Genomic DNA, 22,560 nt, shown 5'->3' on the forward strand with positions numbered 1-22,560 from the left:
TGATGACCCAAATTGACTTCCATTTCCATTCAACAATTTAGAATAACAAAGAATACATGTTTTTTTATAAGCGTATACAAAAATTCGAATACTGGCTCGAAGATGCTTATATCTCAAGCAAAACTTACGGAAATTCCGAAAATTCGTAAAAATCCAATATACAATTTTTGTAGGCATATGCTTGATTTTTTGCCATATCTGAGCCTAGATATGCTTTCAGGTGCAATGCTTATAAAATAATAACGATGAGTATGAAGGAATGTTGCCTAGAGGGAGAAAGTATCAACATCAGAGTTTACTGGTGTGTTGCCGAGAGCTGCCTCAAGGGAACTAATTTCCGCGTTTTAAGATGTCTTAACTTCATATTTCTTTCATTTTCACTTTCTACACATCGTACAATCGGTTTCGAATTTCCAGCAATCATTTTGAGTTTAAAAGGTCTGTTTTTGTTACTCCGTGGAAACAAGCTCTTCATATCTTCTCAAAAAGAAGGTTGATGAAACAAATGTATATCATCCAAAAAACGTCTCTTGAATGCGTTCTTCTTTAACCCCAAAACTTTCAACATCTATGCAACGTTCAGATGACATCGTTCCAATGTTCATTTACCGTCCAAGAACCACCAAAACTCATTCAATGGACATCCACTTTGATGGACAATACTACTTTGATATACTGTACAGTCACTCAACCACAAACGAATTTTCGGACATGATAAGATAAGATATTAAGCCTTAGGGCGTGTTTTCGATGGACGGCATAGGTGAGTTTTCACCGCCCATATTAACACGTGATGGATCGAAGGGCGTTCCTTTGAAGGGCGAGCCTTCAGCATCCCAGGCTTTCTTCAGCAGATCGTGTGTTTTCTAAAAAAAAGTAAATGACATCTTAATGACCTTAAGGAATTTAAAGACAAAATTAAGCATTGGAAACCAACGTTATGTCCATGTAGAATATGTAAAGTGTACATTGATGGTGTCGGCTTCATTTAATAACTATATAAGTTGTAAATAGGTTGACTTGTATTAGCCTAGTAGCTATTTGTTTTTATGTCAACGATAAATAACAAAAACAAACATACATACGAACAGATGGGGGAGGGGTCAAGCAGTTGGTTTCAAATTTTTTTTTTTTATTTCACATTTATTTGGCTTCAATTTGTACAAATTGCTCTTCCGCCTAAACTTAAAAATGAAAATGAAAATACAAAAGAATAAATAGAATAAATAGTTATAAATTTTTATTAAATATATAAGTTTAAAAAAGTTTATAACGACCCAGAGGCTAAACAAGGCTAGAATGAGGACTTGAGAGTAGTGAAACTACCGGAGTTGAGTAATGAGTATATTGAGTAAAATGGGAAAGAGTCTAAAGTGGTTGAAAAGGTCTAAATGTGTATATCTGCCTAAAGCAGCAAAAATTTTTGTGATAAAAAAAAAAATATTTAGTTAATCTAAGATCTAAGAAAAACAAGACGACTTGAAGTCGAAAATTTCGCCTAAAGTTTAAACTGCATAGGAAAAAACAAGAAGTAGAGATGAAAGCTAATCTGAAGTCTACTTTACATACATCGAGCCTTGATGAAACAATTTTATATGAACAACGAGGCTCAAAATCGCTAAAAAGATAAGATCAATTTACGAACAATGGTTGTTTATAATTCTTAAGAACTAATAACTGAAGGGCATATCACCATCTATAAAGGGTTATTAATTTGATTCTTATAGAAAAAAAAAGCCTTATCAGGGAAAACTTCGTCCGGGAAAAGTGACGAAATTTTGGCCAAGTGACGAATATTTTTCCCCGACGAAAATTTACCCCAGCCTTAATGCGTTTACCAACTATCAGCAAGTGACGAATATTTTTCCCCGACGAAGTTTTCCCCGATAATGTAAATATGTTCATATTGGGCGCCATCCCTTTATTACTTTGTAAGAACTAATTACCGAAGGCTATATCGCATTCTAGCGAGAGTTATTGATTTGATTCTTATAAAATATATGCTTATAAGAGAAATAAATATGCTCATATTGTGTGCCATCCCTTATTTACCTTGTAAGAACTAATTACCGAAAGGTATATGACAGTCTATCAAGAGTTATTGATTTGATTCTTATAAAGTATATGCTTATAAGAAAAATAAATATGCTAATATTGTGCACCATCCCTTGTTTACTTTGTAAGAACTAAGTACCGAAAGGTATATCACCATCTATCAAGAGTTATTGATTTGATTCTTATAAAGTATATGCTTATAAGAAAAAATAAATATGCTCATATTGTGTGCCATCCCTTGTTTACCTTGTAAGAACTAATTACCGAAAGGTATATCACCATCTATCAAGAGTTATTGATTTGATTCTTATAAAGTATATGCTTAAAAGAAAAATAAATATGCTCATATTGTGTGCCATCCCTTGTTTACCTTGTAAGAACTAATTACCGAAAGGTATATCACCGTCTATCAAGAGTTGTTGGTTTGATTCTTATAAAGTATATGCTTATAAGAAAAATAGATATGATCATATTGTGCGCCATCCCTTATTTACTTTGTAAGAACTAATTACCGAAGGGTATATCATCGTTTATCACGAGTTATTGATTTGATTCTTATAAAGTGTATGCTTATATGAAAAATAAATATGCCCATATTGTGCGACATCCCTTGTTTACTTTGTAAGAACTAATTACCGAAGGGTATATCACCGTTTATTAAGAGTTATTGATTTGATTCTTATAAAGTATATGCTTATAAGAAAATAAAGAAAAAATCCGAACTGTGAATCTAAAGACACAAAGATATATGACGTAATCCAAAGAAAACCCGCGAAAATCGTCCGTGGTTGTATGAGCGTGTAAATTGTAAATTAAATTTAGTGAGTTTGTCCACCGTATCGAGTACTTTCGTTTTCTAATTTTTTTATTACACCGCCGCCGCCGCCGCGAAAGGCTATCGTAATACTTTCGCTAGGCGAAATTAATAAAATAATGATAAATTAAGATAAATTATTAACTTAAAATAGCAAAAGAGAACACAAGACTCAAATCACTGAAATAGGCATAAGATTGCTAGAATAGGATAGTAATGTAAGAATGGAATTGGGGATCAAAGGTCGAAGTGTTGTAATAGTGACAGAAATTGGTAGAAAAAAATTGAACCTAGAAAAAATGAATTCTAAGCTAAAAAATATGATCATAGAGACAAAGAGCGAGCTAATGATTTGTCAAAATAAAATTTCTTTGCCTCTGAATTAAATTCATCTAGAGTTTCTAAAGATTTAATATTTTCCGGCAAATCATCATAACATCGTGCCTGGAAAGTGCCATCATTTACAACTTTGACCAAAGATTCTTTATCTGTGGATCGAAGACCCTTACTTTGATCACAAAACTCAACTTTCAGATCATGGGGGTGGTTAGCATCACGACGGGATTTGTGAACAATTTTTGATGTGTTGAGCTCAAAATACTCTTTCACAGGTAACCATTTTAATTCAATCACATCGTGTAGGGTAGCATATCGCGATAGAACGTAACCAGCTGCTATGTTCTGAATTTTTTGTAGCCGATCAAGTTAGTATTTCGGAATCTGTGCAAAGACAACATTACTGTAATTCAGTTTTGATAGTATCAATGTTTCAGCAAGTGTTTTACGTACACTAAAGGGTGTGAAACGACTGAATTTTCGAAGAGAGCGTAGGGTGCCTTGAGATGATTTAATGATACCGTTTATGTGTGTCGACCAAGTAAGATTTTCGTCGAGTTGAACTCCAAGTAGTTTGACATTGACTTTGTGTTCGATGGATTTCCCAGAGCATCGAAAGAGTAGACTTTGATTCTTTGGGTAATTCCTTATACGATTTGAATGGAAGATGATAAGTTGCAGTTTATCACTGTTAAAAAGTAGATTACTATCCTTCGACCAGGATCAAAGATTTTCGACATCTTTCTCCATTTCCTTGATAGTCTGCAATAAGTCTCTAACTTTGCAGTGCCGATAGAGGGTGGTGTCGTCGGCATACTGAATGCTACTGGATAATATTTGGTCGGAAAGTTCAACGACATATAGATTGAATAACACAGGGCCTAGTATACTACCCTGTGGAACTCCGAAAAACATAGATTTAATTGATGAAGTTTTATCTTCGACTTGGACATATTGCTTTCTGTCTTTTAAATAGCTCGATAATAACTGCAGAGAATCAATGGAAAAATTCATGTCTCGTAATTTCAGAAACAAATTGGTGTGATCAATAGTATCGAAGGCTTTTGAGTAGTCTATTAGGATGGATATGGTAACTTCACTTTTCGCCATCGCTTTCTTGATATAATCCCTCAGTTTTACGAGTAAGGTTGTGGTGGAGTGACCTTTACGAAATCCAGACTGTGTTTGGTGGTAAAGTGCTTTGTCTTCGATGAATTTGCAAAGTTGGACTAAGATAACTCTCTCGAATACTTTAGAAAGTACAGGAAGTACGGATATAGGACGGTAATCTTTGATCTTTATAGGTGAATCAATCTTTGGAATTGGACATACTCGAGCCACTTTCCATTGGCGAGAAAAGATTTTTTTGTCGATACAGTTATTAATGATGTGAACGAGTGGTGATGTGACGAACTCTGATATTGGTTTAACAAACTTGATAGATATGTTATCAGAGCCACAAGAGCAGTCATTCTTTATATTCTTTAGAATTTGGTTTACTTGATCATACGTGGTATGTTGGATTTTGAACGAGGTTTGGTCATTCAATGCCTCAAGGTTGGGCGGTAACGTTGCTTCTACATTAGGTTTACCAGTGAGTTCTGAAGCAAGTTTGCTATAATATTCATTCATCTCGGAGGGATGGTGGTTGATTCTTGACTTTTGGTTGTTCAGTACTCGATGGATGGTGTTCCATACAGCTTTAGGATCTTTAGACGATAAAGATTTCTTGAAGAAGTTATTTTTGGTTTGTTTCAGTGTCTTTTTATACTCAGTAAGCCTCTCTTTGTATAAAGCTTTGAGTCGTGGATCTATTCGAGCTTGCTGACGAATAAGTTTAGCTCGACAAGTTTCGATTGCTGGATCACGCATCCATGGTGCGATTGGACGTGTTAATTTCATGCGTTTTAACGGGGCATGGGTTTCGATGCAGCTGAGGATCAGATTATTAAGGATATCAATTTGGTCTTCAGGGTCATCAAAAGCATATACGATACTGAATGGTAGATTAGAAATCTCATTGACGTAGGAGTTCATGTCAAGATTCCTGACGTCACGAATGAATTTGTAACGAGGTTCAAAACGTTCTTTCTTGATATTAAGTAGAATGTAGGGGGTGTCGTGATCACTTATTTCATCTGTAGATAATACGTCGGTGAAGCTGACTTTACTTGGTATGTTGGTGATCACATGGTCGATGAGGGTTTGTGTTTTGGGTCTCGTTGGTTTCGTTACATGTTGAAATAGATTGTATGATGACAGAAGTTCTTTGTAACGCTTGGTCGACTACTTTTCTTGACCAATGAGATCGAAGTTCATATCCCCTGTCAGAATAATAATTCCGCTCCACTTAGTACAAATTTCAGCGATCGTGGTTTCAAATTGATCTAGCCATTGTAACTTTTCCTTTTCTTTGAAATTTGGTTGGTATACGGTAACAAGAAGATACGGTGTATTTTTATTTCGGCTACGGAATTCAGCAGCGAGAATTTCTAGCGTCGAATTTTTGGTTAAGTCCTTACGAGGTTGGTAATGGAGGTGATCTTTGGCGTAGATACCGACACCGCCTCCTCGACTTCCTCGGTGTCTGAAGATAGGAGTGTAACCGGCGATTTCAACGTATTCTCTAGCTTGTTTGTTATCTTGCAGCCATGTTTCATTGACGGTAATGATGTCAAACTGATGAAGGGTTAACATGGTGGAGAATTCGGTGAATGTAGAAAGAAGCGACTGAGCGTTTATGTGTGCGATCGAAGTCAAATTACGGTTCTCATTCAATAATTTTAGATGAGTGTTTTCAATAACAAGTTCCTCATTTGAAAAACTTTCATCGAAATTCAAATCTCTCAAACCAAAGAAGGGTAGGACAGTCAAAGTACAATCGCTGCATGTCCATTGTACAACGATGCGAGATGTCATATGTTTTTGTTCGTATTTGGAGAGCGTTAAGCATGATGCATGGGTAAGGCAGAGACATTTGACGCATTGGTAGATATCAATATGTCTGGTACCAACGACATACATAAAGATATTGGACAATCCTTTCAAAGCAATTGCCCATCTTCAAATATACACGCTGAATGAGTTTTCAAAATAAATAGGAGAGGGTTGCTAATAAAATACCGCGTGTGAAAAAAAATTGTTAACAAATTGATATGCAGGGGGAGGGGATGAGACACTTCTTGGGCATCCGAGACTATATTTTGGTTTAAAAAAAAACTAATTTCCCGTAGGACAAAAACACAAGGGAACCGTCCCCATGGGGCCCAGTCTGAAAACCAAGCAGTTGTCCACATTGAAAGTAGTCCCGATGTATCATAGCTTAGGGTATTAGTCGAGACATGATCATGAACTATCAAAACCAACATATAGAGAATGAGGCATGTTAGAAGAAAAGTAATAGTGGAAAAAATATTTTTGATAAACACACTTCCGTACAATCATTTGCACAATGATCTTTTTATAAATTTCTAGCACCTAATGGTATTCTTGTCTCGATCCTCCGTCCGATATCAGTGATCTTTTAATATATTTACCTGTTCTTCGGAGGTTGGTTTTCCCATCATCTTTTGTTGTTGGTCATACATCACTTTCCGAATGTCTGATTGTGTTTGAGGATCGAAGTCTGCTACCTGTTAGATTGGAATACATCATCTCATACAAGGGCGTGGACGAACTTTTACAGGTGCTGGTAGGCCGAGAAGGATTGGGCTCTTCCAGAAAATGTTCGTACATGGGAGTGGAGGTGGAGGATATAGTGACCGGGGGTAGTGAAAAATCTAACAAAATTTACTTTGTCTGGGGGGCAATTTTGCTCTGTTTGGAGAGTAATTTGCTCTGTTTGAGGGTAATTTTGAATGTCCAGGGGGTTAGACCTGCTGTCCGGGGGACTTGCTGTCCGGGGGTTAGACTTCAACCCCTATATTCAAATTTTTTCTGGAAAAGCCCATTTCCAGGTTTATTTTGATTTTCCAGTGGTTTGGTTAAAATCAACTCTGTTTGAAAAAACAACATTTACCAGAGATTGAATAATTGTTTAAAGGGGTGTAGAATTTCTTTTTCTAGGGGGGGGGTCATGCAAACTTTGCTATTTTACCAGGGAGTATACGCTCATTTCCAAGAAGATTTTAGACCTGAAAAAGTTCATCTAACCCCACCCCCCCCCCCCCTGTACAAATATAAAATGGAAAAGATCAATGAAGAAAGTCTGATTTGGATTCTGCATCACAGATTTCTGTAAAACCCGAAGGGCTAGTTGTCATGCTTTAAGCTCTTCCATAAGCAAAAAAAAGTGAACATCGCAAAAAATATTGCTGCTATTGTTTTCGAAAACATGCCAAGCTCCTTATTGGTCAAGCGCTGAAATTCTATTGTAATTATTTCACGTGACTTAGGTAGGATTTCCTACGTATTCACGGCGCACTTTTCAGCCAAAGCACGACATCTAGCCCTTCGGGCTTTTTAAATCTATGGGCTGCATTTGAAAAGAAACCAGGCTGGCACACTTCTTGGAATTTGTTTGTAGACGGCCAGCCTGGTTCGTCACTAAAAGTATGTGGAAATCTGCATTTTCAGCGGAGGTATTTTCATTTGAATGTTGAACTAAAGAGTATACATTTTTTCGTTTATAAGCAACCAGGTTGCTAAGGGTTAAGGGTCGAGCCAAAATTGTTTCACTATCTCGTAAAGTAATAGCTTTTTTAGATAATTTAAGCATGGTAAACGAAAGCCCTTGCCCCCAATAAACATAAATATGGTATAATATCAGGGGAGTCAGAGCAAATCTTTCAGAAAATGAGCTAAAATGCTAATCTAGAGTTGACATGAATTTTGAAAATGTTTGTTGATATGATCAGTTTCATTTTATCTCGGACACAATGTAGCCTGACATTTCAATCATAGTTTTTGTTACCTGTTGTGTAGTATCGATCTGTTGTTTGTCAATCTCTGCGTCCGCTTCTAGAACGCGCGTCCACCATTTGGGTTCGTATTTTTCCAAACAGATAGAGATATACTGTGATGGCAACAAGCTCCATAGACTTTCATCGCAACGTATTTTGTTGGAGAATGTCCCTTCCATCAATAACCGACTCTCAAGACCACTGCCTACAAAAAAAGGGTTTTTTACAGAGAATAGTTTAGTTAACTCAGTCAAACATTGAAAATTCATCGGGACATCAGACCCCTAGGTATCCCCTAGTAGAAAATTACGAGTTCGCTTAAGTTGAAAATTTCAGAAAAAAGACATATTAATCCCATTGTTGAAAAGTCTAACTTTTTGTGACTGAAACTGCTTTAACCCTCTGTCTGGTACTTTAAGGTTTAAAGGAATTTTCACCGGATTTAAAGATCTTAGAATTATGGTCATTTGGATTTTTACATAGCCCAAAGGAGTTCTATATAGTTCAAACCTTTACTCCTTAGGACAGAGAAAGACTTAGTTAACAGGGGGTATATGTTTTTTTTCCAATGAGGGGCGAATGGGTAAACTGTATTTGAAAGCAAAGGGATTCTTCAAATTTGTAATGGCTTTTAGTTGCTGGTCGCTTTGTCGATTCGCCCTGTCATGTCATTCAGAGTAAACTTCTAAGCTTTCCGCCCTTTTCTGTAAAGACGACCTTGTGCAGGAATGTTGAAATAACTTCCTTGTGTCAGACCAGACGGGACACATTGCTTATTGAAATGATTTTCCTCGTATGAAAAGCGAAAGGAAGATCCTTATTATTATTCCTTCTGATCCACCTTATCACAGCTTTTTGTAGGGTATATTCTTTTGGACAATCTGAAATTTGCGGATATGATTTTTGTCTCTGGAAGAATTATACTTTCGTTTTCATCATGTTGCCTTTGCAACATTTTGTGGCGCGATCCTTGCAAGTTTCTTTTAAAAATATAATTTCCTATAGAATTCACTGAAGGTTATTAGATAACAAAGTTTTCTAGAAACTATTATGGATAAGTAGTAAAGAAAATCGGTAAAAACATACCCATCGTTACCTTTTGTTATACAGTAAACTCTCGCTTATTCGAACTTCTATTATTCGAATCTTTCTATAATTCGAACTTCTGTCCAGTCCCCGTCAGAGAGAAACCCTCTTAACTTACCCTCTATAATTCGAATCTTTCTATAATTCGAACTTGTTTCCAGTCCTCGTCAAAGAGAAACCCTCTTAAAATATTTTCTATAATTCGAATATCTCTGTAATTCGGACAAATTAGATTCCCGTTTGAGTTCGAATTAGAGAGCGTCAATTGTATCTCAAAGTCAATAAAACGTAAAGTTGTCAGATGAGTTTTTTAATGTATTCCCAAGAGTAACTTTCTCTTTTTGTTTGTGATTTAAATTAAAAGAGAACTGAGGTAAAAATCTCGGTTTGATCGTCAGAAAAACATCTCCGTCTCTGATGGGACCAGTAAAGTATAAGCCCCAAGGGCTCGAATCGAAACTCCTTGGTAGGATTTTAAGCAAACCTACCAAAGTTGCGCGGCCCGCCTGGTTGTTACACCAGGGTTGCTACAGGTTTGCGAAGTTGAAAATTCCAGAATTTTAGTCTCAAAAGCCATATTTTTACAGATTTTTTACTTGAAAATATCGAAAATTTTCGAGACATTTTAGCCAAATACGCAATATTTTCCAGAAATTTTATCCATTAGGAAGGTTTTTATTTTTTTGTTAAAGGTCATTTGAAAGGCCAGATTGATGAATACAACAGAATGACAAATCTCAGAATGAGCATGATTTAGAGATTTGGTTGCGAGCGAAGCGAACAGAAAATTTTGGGAATTTCAAATGCCAGGATGAAATTTTCCCATTTCCAGAAAGTTTACTGGAGTTCATTCAGGACTATTTCCTTCAAGTTCTATATTTTTTCCAGACAGGTATGCCAATTCCAGACTTTCCAGACATTTCAGGCAGACGTAGCAACCCTGTACACAAATGACAGATTGAAACTAGAATTTACCGCTTAATTTCGAAAAAATATCACTCGAAAACAAAGGAATTGCTAGATTCAATCCGTCGTCAAAAATGCGGCGCATATTTTCAGGCTTCACTTTTTCTTGCCTGAGAAATGTTAGAGATAAGCTTCTAGCCCTTTGGGCTTATATTACAATGGATGGGGCTCTTTTTATTTATGATATGCACCACTGGATAGTCTTCCGAGAACTTTTTTAAAATTGTTCCACCCAAAACGTCATATAAACAATAGAAAAAGTGACGTATTGGTTAGAACAAAAACAGAAAAGTTGCATAATTTCGTGAAATCGTTGCAGTGGTGCATATCATTAATACTTAAGCTGTGATGGATTTTGAAAAGAAACCTTTCCAAATGGAATGTTCACGGGGAGTCTTATTAATATAAACTAACCTACCTTGAGGAGGATCGTTCCTTAATTTGACCGATATTGAATCGGGTCTGATTTCAATTGAAAGATCTTTGGATTTCTTGATTTCTTTCGGCACTGCAATCTTTATATCGACGTCATTAATTGTTTGAGACCATGAATAGTGATCAGTTGTACCGCCATTGAATGTATCTGATGACGTCAGCGCAGGTGCACTATGATAGAGACCAAAAAAGAATTGATATGTTTATTCAATAGTTTCATTATTATTACGGGATAATTTACAGATGGTTTTTTAAAGCTTTTGGTTTTAAAATAAGTTGACATCGTTTGCTTATTCATCAATTTTGAATTACTTATTTTAAGTCACGGATATGGTGCAATATTGGTTAGTTAGTAAGAAAGAAAATTTATTTTTGTTATTTTAGTTTATTCAGCACGAAATCGAACACAATATAACAATAGGAGACATCGGTCAGATGTAAAAAATGTGTCTGATATGACACGGGAACACTTATTTAAAATCATATTAATTCTAAAAACACATTTAATAAAATACAAAGCTTTTTGTACAAACCATGGCTCCGAATGGGGTTCTAGGTCCCCCAAAAAATTTAGGTCCCCCCTAAGTTTTAGGTCCCCCCACTTTTCAGTAAGGCTCAGGTCCCAGTTGAAATCTAAAGGTTCAGGTCCCTGCAAAAAGTACTTTCAAGGTTCAGGTCAAAGCAAAGAAAAATAATTTGGCACCAAATTATTTCGATTTCAATGTTATATATATTTAAATGGAATGTCTTCTTTTTGTGGTGTGTGTACCACCCCCTCTCGCGCACAGATAAAAATAAAACGGTAGAATATTTAAAAACAGAACATCAAAACCAAACAGAACAAGACGACTCGGAAGTCGAAAATTTCGCATAATATCCGAAATGAGAAAAATTGACCATAAAATAACGAGGTCAAGGGGGGGTATCTGCTGTACAACGACGTGTTAAACGTGATGCATGAAGAATATTGTACACGAGGTTGTAGATACCATTTTACTTTTTCATAGAGAACCTAAATGGGGGGGCTTGTAGCATTGAGTTTAAAGCCCGAAACCTTTCTCAGGCAAGAAAATGTGCATTTTTGACGACAGATTGAATGTAGCTATTCCTTTGTTTACGATTGATATTTTTTTCGAAATTTTTAATTTAGCGGTAAATTTTAGTTTCAATCTGGCATTTGTGTAAAAACCAGGCGAGCCGCTCAAGGCTGCGCAAGTTTGGTAGGATTTGTTGGCTTCAAATCCTACCAAAGAGATTGACTTCTAGCCCTTCGGGCTTATATTTCATTGGTTTGTAGGGGTTCGAAATACCGTTTTCCCGTCAAAATTTTGGCTGAATCCCGTAATCCCGAAAATTGAAAAAAATGATAACACTGTCACACCAGTTTGTAGAGGTTAAAATACCGGCATAATAGCAAAAAAAATAGGCTAAATACCGTCACCGTCTGATTTAAAAAAACCGTTTTCCCGTCTTTTTTTCGTCAAATCCCGTAATACCGTACTAAAAAGGGCCAATCCCGTCACACTGTAAAAGTACTAACCCCCCTAAATCCTTTCCATAAATCATCATCAAGATTCTTTTTTATAAGCGTAGAAAAGGCTTTCTATAGATGGCAATTTCACAATTGACTTCATACAGAAGAATAGTATAAATTATCCTAGGCTACAGTAGTCTAACACTTTATACTTCTTAGGAATATACTTCTTACAAAGTATACAGAATAAGTATAACTTGCACTCAAAAATGAATACTCAAAAAATAAATATACCCAAAGGCTCAATCTGAGTTAGATTTTTCCAAACTGAAAAATGAGAGTATCAATTAATAAACTAACTAAAATATGGCTGTTTTAGGCCCAAATTTTCCAACCGAATGAAAATATGTTAAAAAAGCTCAACCAAGGCTTGTGGCCAAGACAGAATAAGGGGCTTATTTAGCACTGTCACTCAATTTGTTGAATAATTATGTAGTCCAACCATAAAAACAATGATAGAGCCATGCATAATTACTGTATCATGCATATTGTAATAATTATGCATGGTTTTATCATAGTTTTTTTGCTGGACTACATAATTATTCAAAAGGGTGGCCTCTTTGAAAAAAGGTCTATTCAAATCTGGTCCCTTGTCCAGTGAAACAAAGTTTTCTCGGTTGACACCAGCCATTTTATGTCCAGTGCTTCAGCAAGGCTGCTGTGCTGGCAGGGTCGTAGCCTTATTTAACCTGGACATAGTGTCCTATGAAAACAAAGGTCTATTCAAGATAGACCTTTTGCTAGTCAGGATGTTGAATAATTTAAAAAGACCAGCCTCAAAACAATGATTAAGAAAAATAAATGCATAATCAGAATAATTATGTGCTATATGTGGTCATTGTTTTAGTGCTAGAGTTTTTAATTATTCAACAGGACATCCGGACTAGCAATAGGTCTATTTAACATTCTCCCACTCGTTACAATCAAAAACTTTTTCCAACAATGACCAATGGTGGATAAGATATACTGTAGATTGATTTCCACCTTCACATGTTATGGCCAGACGGTGTCAATCGAATGAATCGAACGCCGAATCAATTGAATGCAATAGAATAATAATCGCAATCGAATATCACCAAGGATTTGCCGTTCGATTGTACTGATTATGTTCGATTACACTCGATTGATTTAATTGTATTCGATTTTATTCACTATCGTACCGTATATACTTACACGCTTGGCCGTCCACGCTAAAAAAGCTCTAAAGAAGTGATCCAATTTAATTTAATCCCAATCAAACTTATAGAACATAATCGTAATCAAACATAATCGAAGGTAATTTACAATCAATCAAACCAATCAAACGTTTTACTCGAACGCAATCGAACACACGATCGAATATTACCAAAAATCAAAAAGTTTGTGGTCTATATAACCACAGAAAGCCCTATTTCCACCAAACAGCGCTTGAGGTACAGGTACAGGTGAATCATAAATTGAAAAAAGATAAATCATTTTGAAAATGACGTCATTTTCTACATTTATATATTATCCAAAACCATACAAATCTATTTCGGCAATCTATGATTTGTATAAAAAATGGCTGCTTCCATATGAATGTGATCAACGACGAAAAGCTCTATTCATCTCACTATCAACACCTATGACTAATTGCTAAAAAATATTATACTTGTGTTTTTGTATTGAAGGGTTCTGTTCAGTCAGTTGTTGTCAGTTGTGGGGGTGTGGGGTCAAAAAGAAGCCAAAAACTCTACTGAGCACTGTAAAAGCTTATTGGTGCATTCAATAACTACACAAACATAAAATACTAAGTAGTAAACGAATGACAAACCTCTTTAAATACTCTACAAGTTACCAGAAAACATAATAAAAATATATACACAGCAGGAAAAGTGTACAAAAAGTGTTGACTTCAAGCAGCCATTAAAAAGCTTTCACAAGGAATGTTTACAAACCCTTGGTTACATTCACCTTGTAGAACCATTAAAGAAACGCTGTTATTCATCTTTGTGCGTGAGTCCATCTTTAGAATATTCTAGAATGTTCTAGAATAACATGTGGAGCACTATGAACACGAAGAACGAGTGCTGAGTGTCGATTTTTAGCAGTACGACCGCAGAAAACCGATTGTAATACTTTCGCTATGCGAAATTAAAAATATTTTTACAATTTTTACAATTTCTTAATTATTGTAATTAGCCCCCAGAACTTTAGTGCAGCCCTTCAGGTCCCGCCACTTTTTTAGGCCACCCCCCTGAGTTAAAAAAATGAGACAGCTCCCAGCCACTTTTAGGCCGATTTTAGATTTACACCCCCCAAATATGTGGGGGGGGGGCGGAGCCATGCAAACGTACATTATCAAGTATATAACTCTTTGATTCCGACTCGGTTCTTATCACATATATATGACTTCAACATTTCAAGGATCGCACAGGCTAAATTGTGACGTCACTTAATTCAAGATGGCGAATTATTTTGCTTCAAATATGTTAGGAAAAGATCCATACAAGATATCTGTGGGTTATTATGCTGTAATTTAAAGCTAGGTTAATGATATTTCCAAGGGGGTTATCAGCGAAGAATTTCCAGGAGTATTTTTTCATTTTTCCAGGGGTTAAAAGGTTATTCTAAAATTTCCAAGGGATAAAAGACTGATTTTAGTTCGTCCACCCTCACTTCTAAGGTATAAAAAATTTTCAATGGTGCTTTTGCAAATCTTGCCATTTTCCAGGGGGTATCCACAAATTTCTAAGAATCTCTTTTTGCCTTGTTCGTCCACCCCCTGTATGGAAATTAATGGAACAGCCCATTGAATATTGATTGCAGTAGCAAACTTGGTTAAAGCACATGTGATCTATAAATTCTCATCGTAATTTCATTACTTCATCTTAATGGCCGGCTTCAATCACTCAAATGAAGCTCATGAAGCTCAAAAGTTTTTGGCGCAATATTTTTATGTAAAATATGCAAAATAATTAATCTTAACCTTCGAACTTCAACACAATTTACATTCAATAACCCTTTTTTTGTGAACAAACTTTTTTAAAGTATCGAGGTTCGAAAGCCCTGGAGGCTACCAAAAATTTCATGAATCTTTGGGGGAACTTGAAACTCAGGGGGACCTAATTTTTGCCTTGGACATAAACCCAGGTTGACGCTAAGTGAAAAAACGCTCGAAATGACGGGCTTTCCCTTTTTAATATATATTCTAAAATACTGTATTGTTTGTGATTGATGTTGCAGAGTGCTCAACGAAACCAGAGCCAAGTAAAATATTAAAAGATATCTTTCATCACAAAATAAAAAGTACATTGATTTATTTTGTACATTTGAAAAGTGCAGTAGCACGAAACTCAGAGTAGTGTACTTTTTATTTTGTGATGAAAGATATCTTTTCAACCCGGGGGGGGGTTGGAAATTGTAATTATGAAAACCCAAAAATAAGGTAAATGTAGGCTAAAATCAGGCTATTTAGAGCAGAATAAGTGACCTTCTCTTTGAAAGTTAAAAAAGATTTTTAAAATTAATAAACGGGGGGGGGGTTCCTAATAAGGTCCGGGGGGACCTTAACAAGCAGGGGGGCTGTTAATTTGGAACCTAACAGTAAGCGTCATCCCATTTGATATTTTGTGCAAAAGTTTAATTTTGATATATTTTTATACTCCAATAAAGAAATGTTATTAATCTTACACCTTTCCAGTTGAGGAGGGTCGTTCTTCGGAGGGTGTTGTGATTGCGTGGAAATTTCAATATCTTGCACAGGTTTAGGGACAGCATCATTATTTGGTGTTATAATGTTGTCCTCCACAGATGTTTCAACTTTTTTCGTCTGGTTCTTTTCTGCTATGTTCACACCAACATTTGATGCACCCTATAATATGCCATTTTGTAATGCACCTATTATATGACATTTTGTAATACACCATATAATATGCCATTTTGTAATGCACCTATTATATGACATTTTGTAATACACCTATAATATGACATTTTTTAATACACCTATAATATGACATTTTGTAATACACCTTCAATATGACATTTTGTAATACACCTATAATATGACATTTTGTAATACACCTATAATATAACATTTTGTAACACAACTCATAACAAGACCTTATGTTATACATTTGTAGTATAATATTTTGTAATACACCCTATAACATGACATTTTGTAATACACCTATTATACGATGTCAAATATCAACTTGATTATTTTAGTTTAGGGTTATTCTTGCAGCCCTTTCATCAAAATTTAATCAAAAAGTGCGGATCCTTGAATTTACAAAATCAAGAAAGATTTCACAAATTATATCAATTTCAAAAAACATTCAGAATATAAATGTGTTGTTAAAATTAATTTATGCTGACATGGCTAATTTTCACAAAATACCTCCTACGTTTGTGATCTAAAACTGAAACCGAAACCTCAGAAATTTTAAAAATATTAAAAAAAAAAGATTATGGGGTAAGAAAGTCCCCCCCCCACACATGAAACATTTTTCATTAGATAGATAATAGACCCTTAAAGCCTTTAAAATCCTTGTTTTTCTAGTTGAGAAGATACCTTTGACTAGAAAAACCAAAATATTAAAGTTCTTTAAGAGCCATTTTTTTTAAAAATCTTCAGAATAAAGAAAGTGTGATACCTCACCCTCTTAGATTTTGATGAAATTTTGACCAAATGATCCATCACACAAGAAAATAAGACCCTGAAAATTTCACCTTGATATCTCAAGTAGTTTTGAAGATACAGCGTCTCAAAGATAGGCTACTAAGCGAAAATTGACCCCTAAAAATCATGAACTCTGGTGGGGAGCAGATTTTGAAAGCCAATGAATTTTTATTCAAGTACATTAGAAAGCTGATTTACAGTGGATTTCAAGAACTTTTTGTAGGGAATCAGAAAAAATCAAATTGAGTCTCCAAAATTTTCCCCGAAAATCTTTAGTATCTCCTGTAGAGGGCTTCGAACTTTGTGTAATCTGGGTTTAGAAGCACTTTTAGCTGTCTGCTGATGGTCCCTGGAGACTTTTTTGAAGCAAACTTTTGACATGGAGTGGTTTACTGGTGGGTTTTGGCCACAAAAATAACATTTTCAGGATTTCTATTTTTGCGTAACCGTCAAAAATGGCCGAAAAAATTGCTATTTTGGCAGATCTGGAGCAAAATTCAAGATGGCGTATCTTTTTGAACCCCCTACAGATTTTTTTGAAACTTCCAGTAATGCTTCCTTAGTAGGTCTAGTTTATAACCTCAAAAAATCTCAGTGGGGCCTTGAAGTCTCTTAAAGATATGATCGATTGAAAATTTGCTTAACTTCGTTGTTTTTTCCCTCCTAAAATGCTAAATCAGGCCCACTTAAGGGCTCTAAAGGTAAATTCTTGTCAAATATTGGTTGATCTTCTCTAGCCAACTAATCATTGGCATTAAGGGAACAACTGTAAAAAAATTCAGGTCATTTCCATTAACAGATGACATTTTATGACTGTTTCTTTATTTTTAAGTATAGAATATGTAAAAAAATGAGACTGACATCTGGCCTTTCCTACCATTCCAGGGCCTATATTTTCAGGAAAAGCCTCAACCTTTCAACAGTTTGGTGAATATTATTCTTAATAAATAAGCAGGTTACTTCAACTAAATGGGTTTAACAGTACTTAATTCCTATTCAAAAACTTTTTAGACTCATTCAGAAATCCTACTTTGACAATAATTTGCGCTTTACCGCAAAATTTTTAAGTCCAAGTGTCGTGATTAACTTTAGACTGTCCAATATCTCTATATTTGTGTACACTGACAGCCTTACTTGTTGATTCTTAAATAACTAAGCAACATTACTAGGGTGATATTTTATGAGATACTGCAAACAATGATGTTTAAATCTTCTGGACAAGAAATATTGGACAGTCTAAAGTTAATCACGACACTTGGACTTAGAAATTTTGCGGTAAAGCGCAAATTATTGTCAAAGTAGGATTTCTGAATGAGTCTAAAAAGTTTTTGAATAGGAATTAAGTACTGTTAAACCCATTTAGTTGAAGTAACCTGCTTATATTTAGGAATAATATTTACCAAACTGTGAAAGGTTGAGGCTTTTCCTGAAAATATAGGCCCTGGAATGGTAGGAAAGGCCGGATGTCAGTCCCATTTTTTTACATATTCTAAACTTAAAAATAAAGAAACAGTCATAAAATATCATCTGTTAATGGAAATGACCTGAATTTTTTTACAGTTGTTCCCTTAATGCCAATGATTAGTTGGCTAGAGAAGATCAACCAATATTTTGACAAAAATTTACCTTTAGGAGCCCTTAAGTGGGCCTGATTTAGCATTTTAGGAGGGGAAAAAAAAAAAACGAAGTTAAGCAAATTTTTCAATTGATCATATCTTTAAGAGACTTCAAAGGCCCCCACTGAGATTTTTGAGGTTAGATAAACTAGACCTACTAAGGAAGCATTACTGAAAGTTTCAAAAAATTTGTAGGGGGTTTCAAAAAGATACGCCATCTTGAAATTTTGCTCCAGATCAGCCAAAATAGCAATTTTTTCGGCCATTTTTGACGGTTACGCAAAAATAGAAATCCTGAAAATGTTATTTTTTTTGTGGCCAAACCCACCAGTAAACCACTCCAGGTCAAAAGTTTGCTTCAAAAAAGTCTCAAGGACCATCAGCAGACCAGGCAGTAAAAAGTGCTTCCAAACCCAGATTACACAAAGTTTTGAAGCCCTCTACAGGGTGTGCTAGAGAGATTTTTGGGAAAAATTTTTGGAGACTCAATTTGATTTTATTGATTCCCTACAAAAAGTTCTTGAAATCCACTGTAAATCAGCTTTCTAATGTACTTGAATAAAAATTCATTGGCTTTCAAAATCTGCTCCCCACCAGAGTTCATGATTTTTAGGGGTCAATTTCCGCTTAGTAGCCTATCTTTGAGACGCTGTATCTTCAAAACTACTTGAGATATCAAGGTGAAATTTTCAGGGTCTTATTTTCTTGTGTGATGGATCATTTGGTCAAAATTTCATCAAAATCCAAGAGGATGAGGTATCACACCCTGAAGACTCTTAAAAAAAATGGCTCTTAATCGTTTTAAAAGGTATGAATTTACGATTTAAAAATAGACAAGCAAAATGCTGAATGGACCTACCTGATGATGAGAATCAGATAAGAATAGGACAAATAGCGAGAGAGTAAAAAGGTGTAGTAAGCAGTCCAAAAAATTTAAATTAAACTTTGTTGCTTTTCTTTAAATCAACTTTTGGAATGGCAAAATTTCAAAGAAAGAGCCCTTTTACATCAAAGTGCAAAAGTGCAAAAAATTAAAAAAATATCAATCCAATCGCGAGAAATGCTCTTTTCACCTAAAAATGACATAAGGGAATTCCCCCAAATAAGAAAATCCGATTCTTATGATCAAAAGAATTTTTCCGAAAAAAACTGCTTGCGACAAGAGAACCTTGCCCTCTATCTTTATGCAAAAAATCAGAAAAAACTAATGAAGCAGTCCAAAGCAAAAACCCCATTTTTACTAGGCACTTTTTTGCCCAAATTTGCGCGAAAATCTTTTTCACAAAAATCGGAATCCGTCAATTTTTAGGTACTGTCATTTTGCATCACTATAATAAAAATATACCAATATACCAAATAAAAACTAATGGGCTAAATCTGAGAAAAGCTGGTAACAGACGAATGGACGAACGGACGGACAGACGAACAAAGGTTAAATTAAAGGACTTCCGAGGTAGGTTCAAAAAGAAAGTGCTAAATAGTCAGGGCTCGAAATAACGGTCGGACATTGTCCGACCCAAATAGCTTCATGTCCGACCCAAAAATCATAATTTTCAAGCTAAAGCAACCCTGATCGGACATTATGTCCGACCCACTTGAAATCGTTATTTCGAGCCTTGATAGTAAATACTTTCTTTCTGTAGCAGATCTAAAAATTGCTCCACAATACCTTTCATGTCACCTGATTTTAAGATTACTCCACTTCCATCTCTTTTATTGGAGGCTGTTGACATTTACTTCCTTAATAAGTTGGATTTGTTGAAAAATTGCTTGAAATTTGAAAAATGTGCTGAGTTCGAGATGTGTGATCAAAGCCTAAAGCTCAAGCTATGTTTAATCCCTTCACTTTCTACCCTTGATTTTACATAATGTTGCGTTAATAACTCAAGAAAGTATTTCAGGATAACCCTAATTGTGCTTTAGTAATGGGCTTTTCCAGAAATAGTCCGTGCCCCCCTGTTGAAAATATCGGATATCCAGGGGGTAAAGTGTCTTTTCAAGTAAAGAATACGATATCCAGGGGTAAGAATCTTTATAAGAGAGGATATCCATGAGGTCTTTACTAATAAAGTAGGATATCCAGGGGGTTTGATACTTTCTCAACAGTGGGGGTAAAATCTTTTCTGGAAATGCCTAATTTCTATTATAAAAATCAAAGAAAAGTGCTTTTAATATTAAGTACTTTTCTGGGTGATTATCATTAAGGGTTATATATAAATCAAGAAATTGAAAAATAACAAACAACTGACCGCTGTTGAAAGACTTTTCTTCTTCTGCTTCCATTCCATGTATTTGTGATCGTTCTTCAAGATGTTTTGTTGATGTTTCTCAAAAATCTGAGAGGGAAAAAATTCAGATATGATAAGAATTGGAATGAATTGTCTGCGTTTTTAATGGAGCTGTGGAATGTTTTTTACAGAATAAGCAAACAGACTCATGAATAGATATACTGGCTTTAACCTATTATATCAGAACATTGTGAGACATAGAACCTATCTAGGTTAAAGTGCCCCCTAGTAAGTACTTCCCTATGTTTTGGAACCTTTAGGAATTTTGGTTATACCAATAAATATTAAATCATTGATACTTTGCTACCTCCAGAGAAACTTTCGATTTCCCCGATTTTCAAACAATACTCTAAAGATCGCAGTGGCTCCATCACTTTCAAAATAGAACTGCGGCCCCTGTTCAGTAAATTAAAGATGAGAAAAAACCTAAGCCTTAGGATCACAGATTGAAACAAATAAAAAAGGTGTTATGAAGGGTGAGATTTTACAACCGCCTGCTGGGCAAGGCACTGAAAGGCCAAGGGTGCCAAAAGAAAGGACCGTTTAAAATGCAGCGACCTCATTGATGGAAATTTGATAAACAGCTGTAAAGGAGCACCGCAAAGCAATCAGTAGAAGAGACCACTTTTGTTTTTGTTACAGATTTGGATATAAACTTTTCTAAAGGATTACTTGTCAATGTGTTGTGTCAGCATTGTATTGTTGTAAAAGGAAGTAAAAAAAGGTAAGACTAGCCTAGTTTCTAATTCTGATATAGAAGTTTAAGCTTGGACTGAGTCATGTCTGCCATCGCCATCGTCATTGTGGAATTTTTGTCTATTCGCACCAACATTGAGTTTGTTCATACCCTCATTGATATTGTTAATCAAAACAAAAGTTAAAAAGACGCAATGAAGTCGCAACATTTTGAAGGAAAAGGCAGCGTGCTGGCCAATGAAAAAAGAGTTTTTTATCGAAGCTAAAATTGTACTTTTACAAGTTGCGAATTTGTGTGCGAAGGTGAAAGCAAGTGAAATTGCATGCTTGTGGAGTTATTAGCTGAAAAGATTTTCGTCCCATTACTTGTTTTTTTAACGGTATGTAATTGGACCCCCCACCCCCTTATCGGCCCAATGCCGATAAAAAATTTGAAAGTTTTTTGTCAAGGATCTCTTACTTCCTCCCCTAGCTCGTGCAGAGAGTAGAGTGGATAGTAGCCATAAAAGATAGGATAGGATACTTTATTTTGTCGTCAAACTTTCAAAGTTTGTTGACAGAGTTTTTGTTAAATCTGTCGAACTTTGTTAAACAGAATTTTTTGTTGAATTTGTCAAACATTTCTGTTATTAGTTGTTGTCGAACTTTGTCGAACTTAATATGTTTTGTCAAATTTAATTGAATACTCACAATTTTAAATACTTTTGAAATGCTTGATTAAATAAGTTTAAGTAATTTAAGTAATGTAATTGGTTCGATTGATGGTTGACTATGTTCGATTGGTACGATTGATTGTCATATGGCCTGTTGTTAAATCTCTTTGACAACAAATTTGTTATGATAACTCCACCAAGTTTATCAATCATACTTTCTGTCATAAAATGTCACGATAACTTTCACTGATAGCGCGACATTTTTAACTTTTTTGTTTTCACTCAAAATGACCTAACGCCGATTGGAGAATCAGAAAATGCCCGTCGCCTAACCGCCTATCGCCCGATGGATTAACAAATAACGAGTGTGTAACTTGCCGCGCGAGTGACATCAAAAGCTCCATCGTTTTGCCACTGATCAGTGAGGATCTTATCGCGATTTTCAGATTCATGGAAAACACCAGCTTTTTGCAGATTTTTGCCTCGATTGCCCAAAACCCGTAACCTTTTTAGCTTGAGGGAAGAAAAAAATTAGAGTTTT

General features: G+C 35.4%; 2 protein-coding genes across 2 annotated transcripts in view; one reads left to right on the forward strand and one right to left on the reverse strand.

Moving 5' to 3' along the window:
* LOC136797867 (nudC domain-containing protein 3-like) overlaps positions 1–22,560 on the reverse strand; it is a 25,179-nt gene continuing 2,619 nt past the window's right edge. The window contains exons 2-7 of the mRNA XM_067054453.1: positions 20,632–20,718; positions 15,781–15,959; positions 10,577–10,764; positions 8,118–8,311; positions 6,742–6,837; positions 1–866 (exon numbers count right to left, since the gene is read on the reverse strand). Coding sequence (XP_066910554.1) covers positions 735–866; positions 6,742–6,837; positions 8,118–8,311; positions 10,577–10,764; positions 15,781–15,959; positions 20,632–20,718 — 876 coding nt within the window. The 3' untranslated portion in view covers positions 1–734. The remainder of the gene's footprint in view (positions 867–6,741; positions 6,838–8,117; positions 8,312–10,576; positions 10,765–15,780; positions 15,960–20,631; positions 20,719–22,560) is intronic.
* The window catches only part of LOC136797878 (large ribosomal subunit protein uL16-like), a gene marked incomplete in the record, with an annotated part of 13,517 nt that continues 12,540 nt past the window's right edge, over positions 21,584–22,560 (forward strand). The window contains 1 exon segment of the mRNA XM_067054462.1: positions 21,584–21,746. Coding sequence (XP_066910563.1) covers positions 21,690–21,746 — 57 coding nt within the window.

The sequence above is a fragment of the Clytia hemisphaerica genome, unplaced genomic scaffold (genome assembly GCF_902728285.1).
Source record: "Clytia hemisphaerica strain Z4C2 unplaced genomic scaffold, Clytia hemisphaerica genome assembly, whole genome shotgun sequence".
Classification (NCBI taxonomy): Eukaryota; Metazoa; Cnidaria; class Hydrozoa; order Leptothecata; family Clytiidae; genus Clytia; species Clytia hemisphaerica.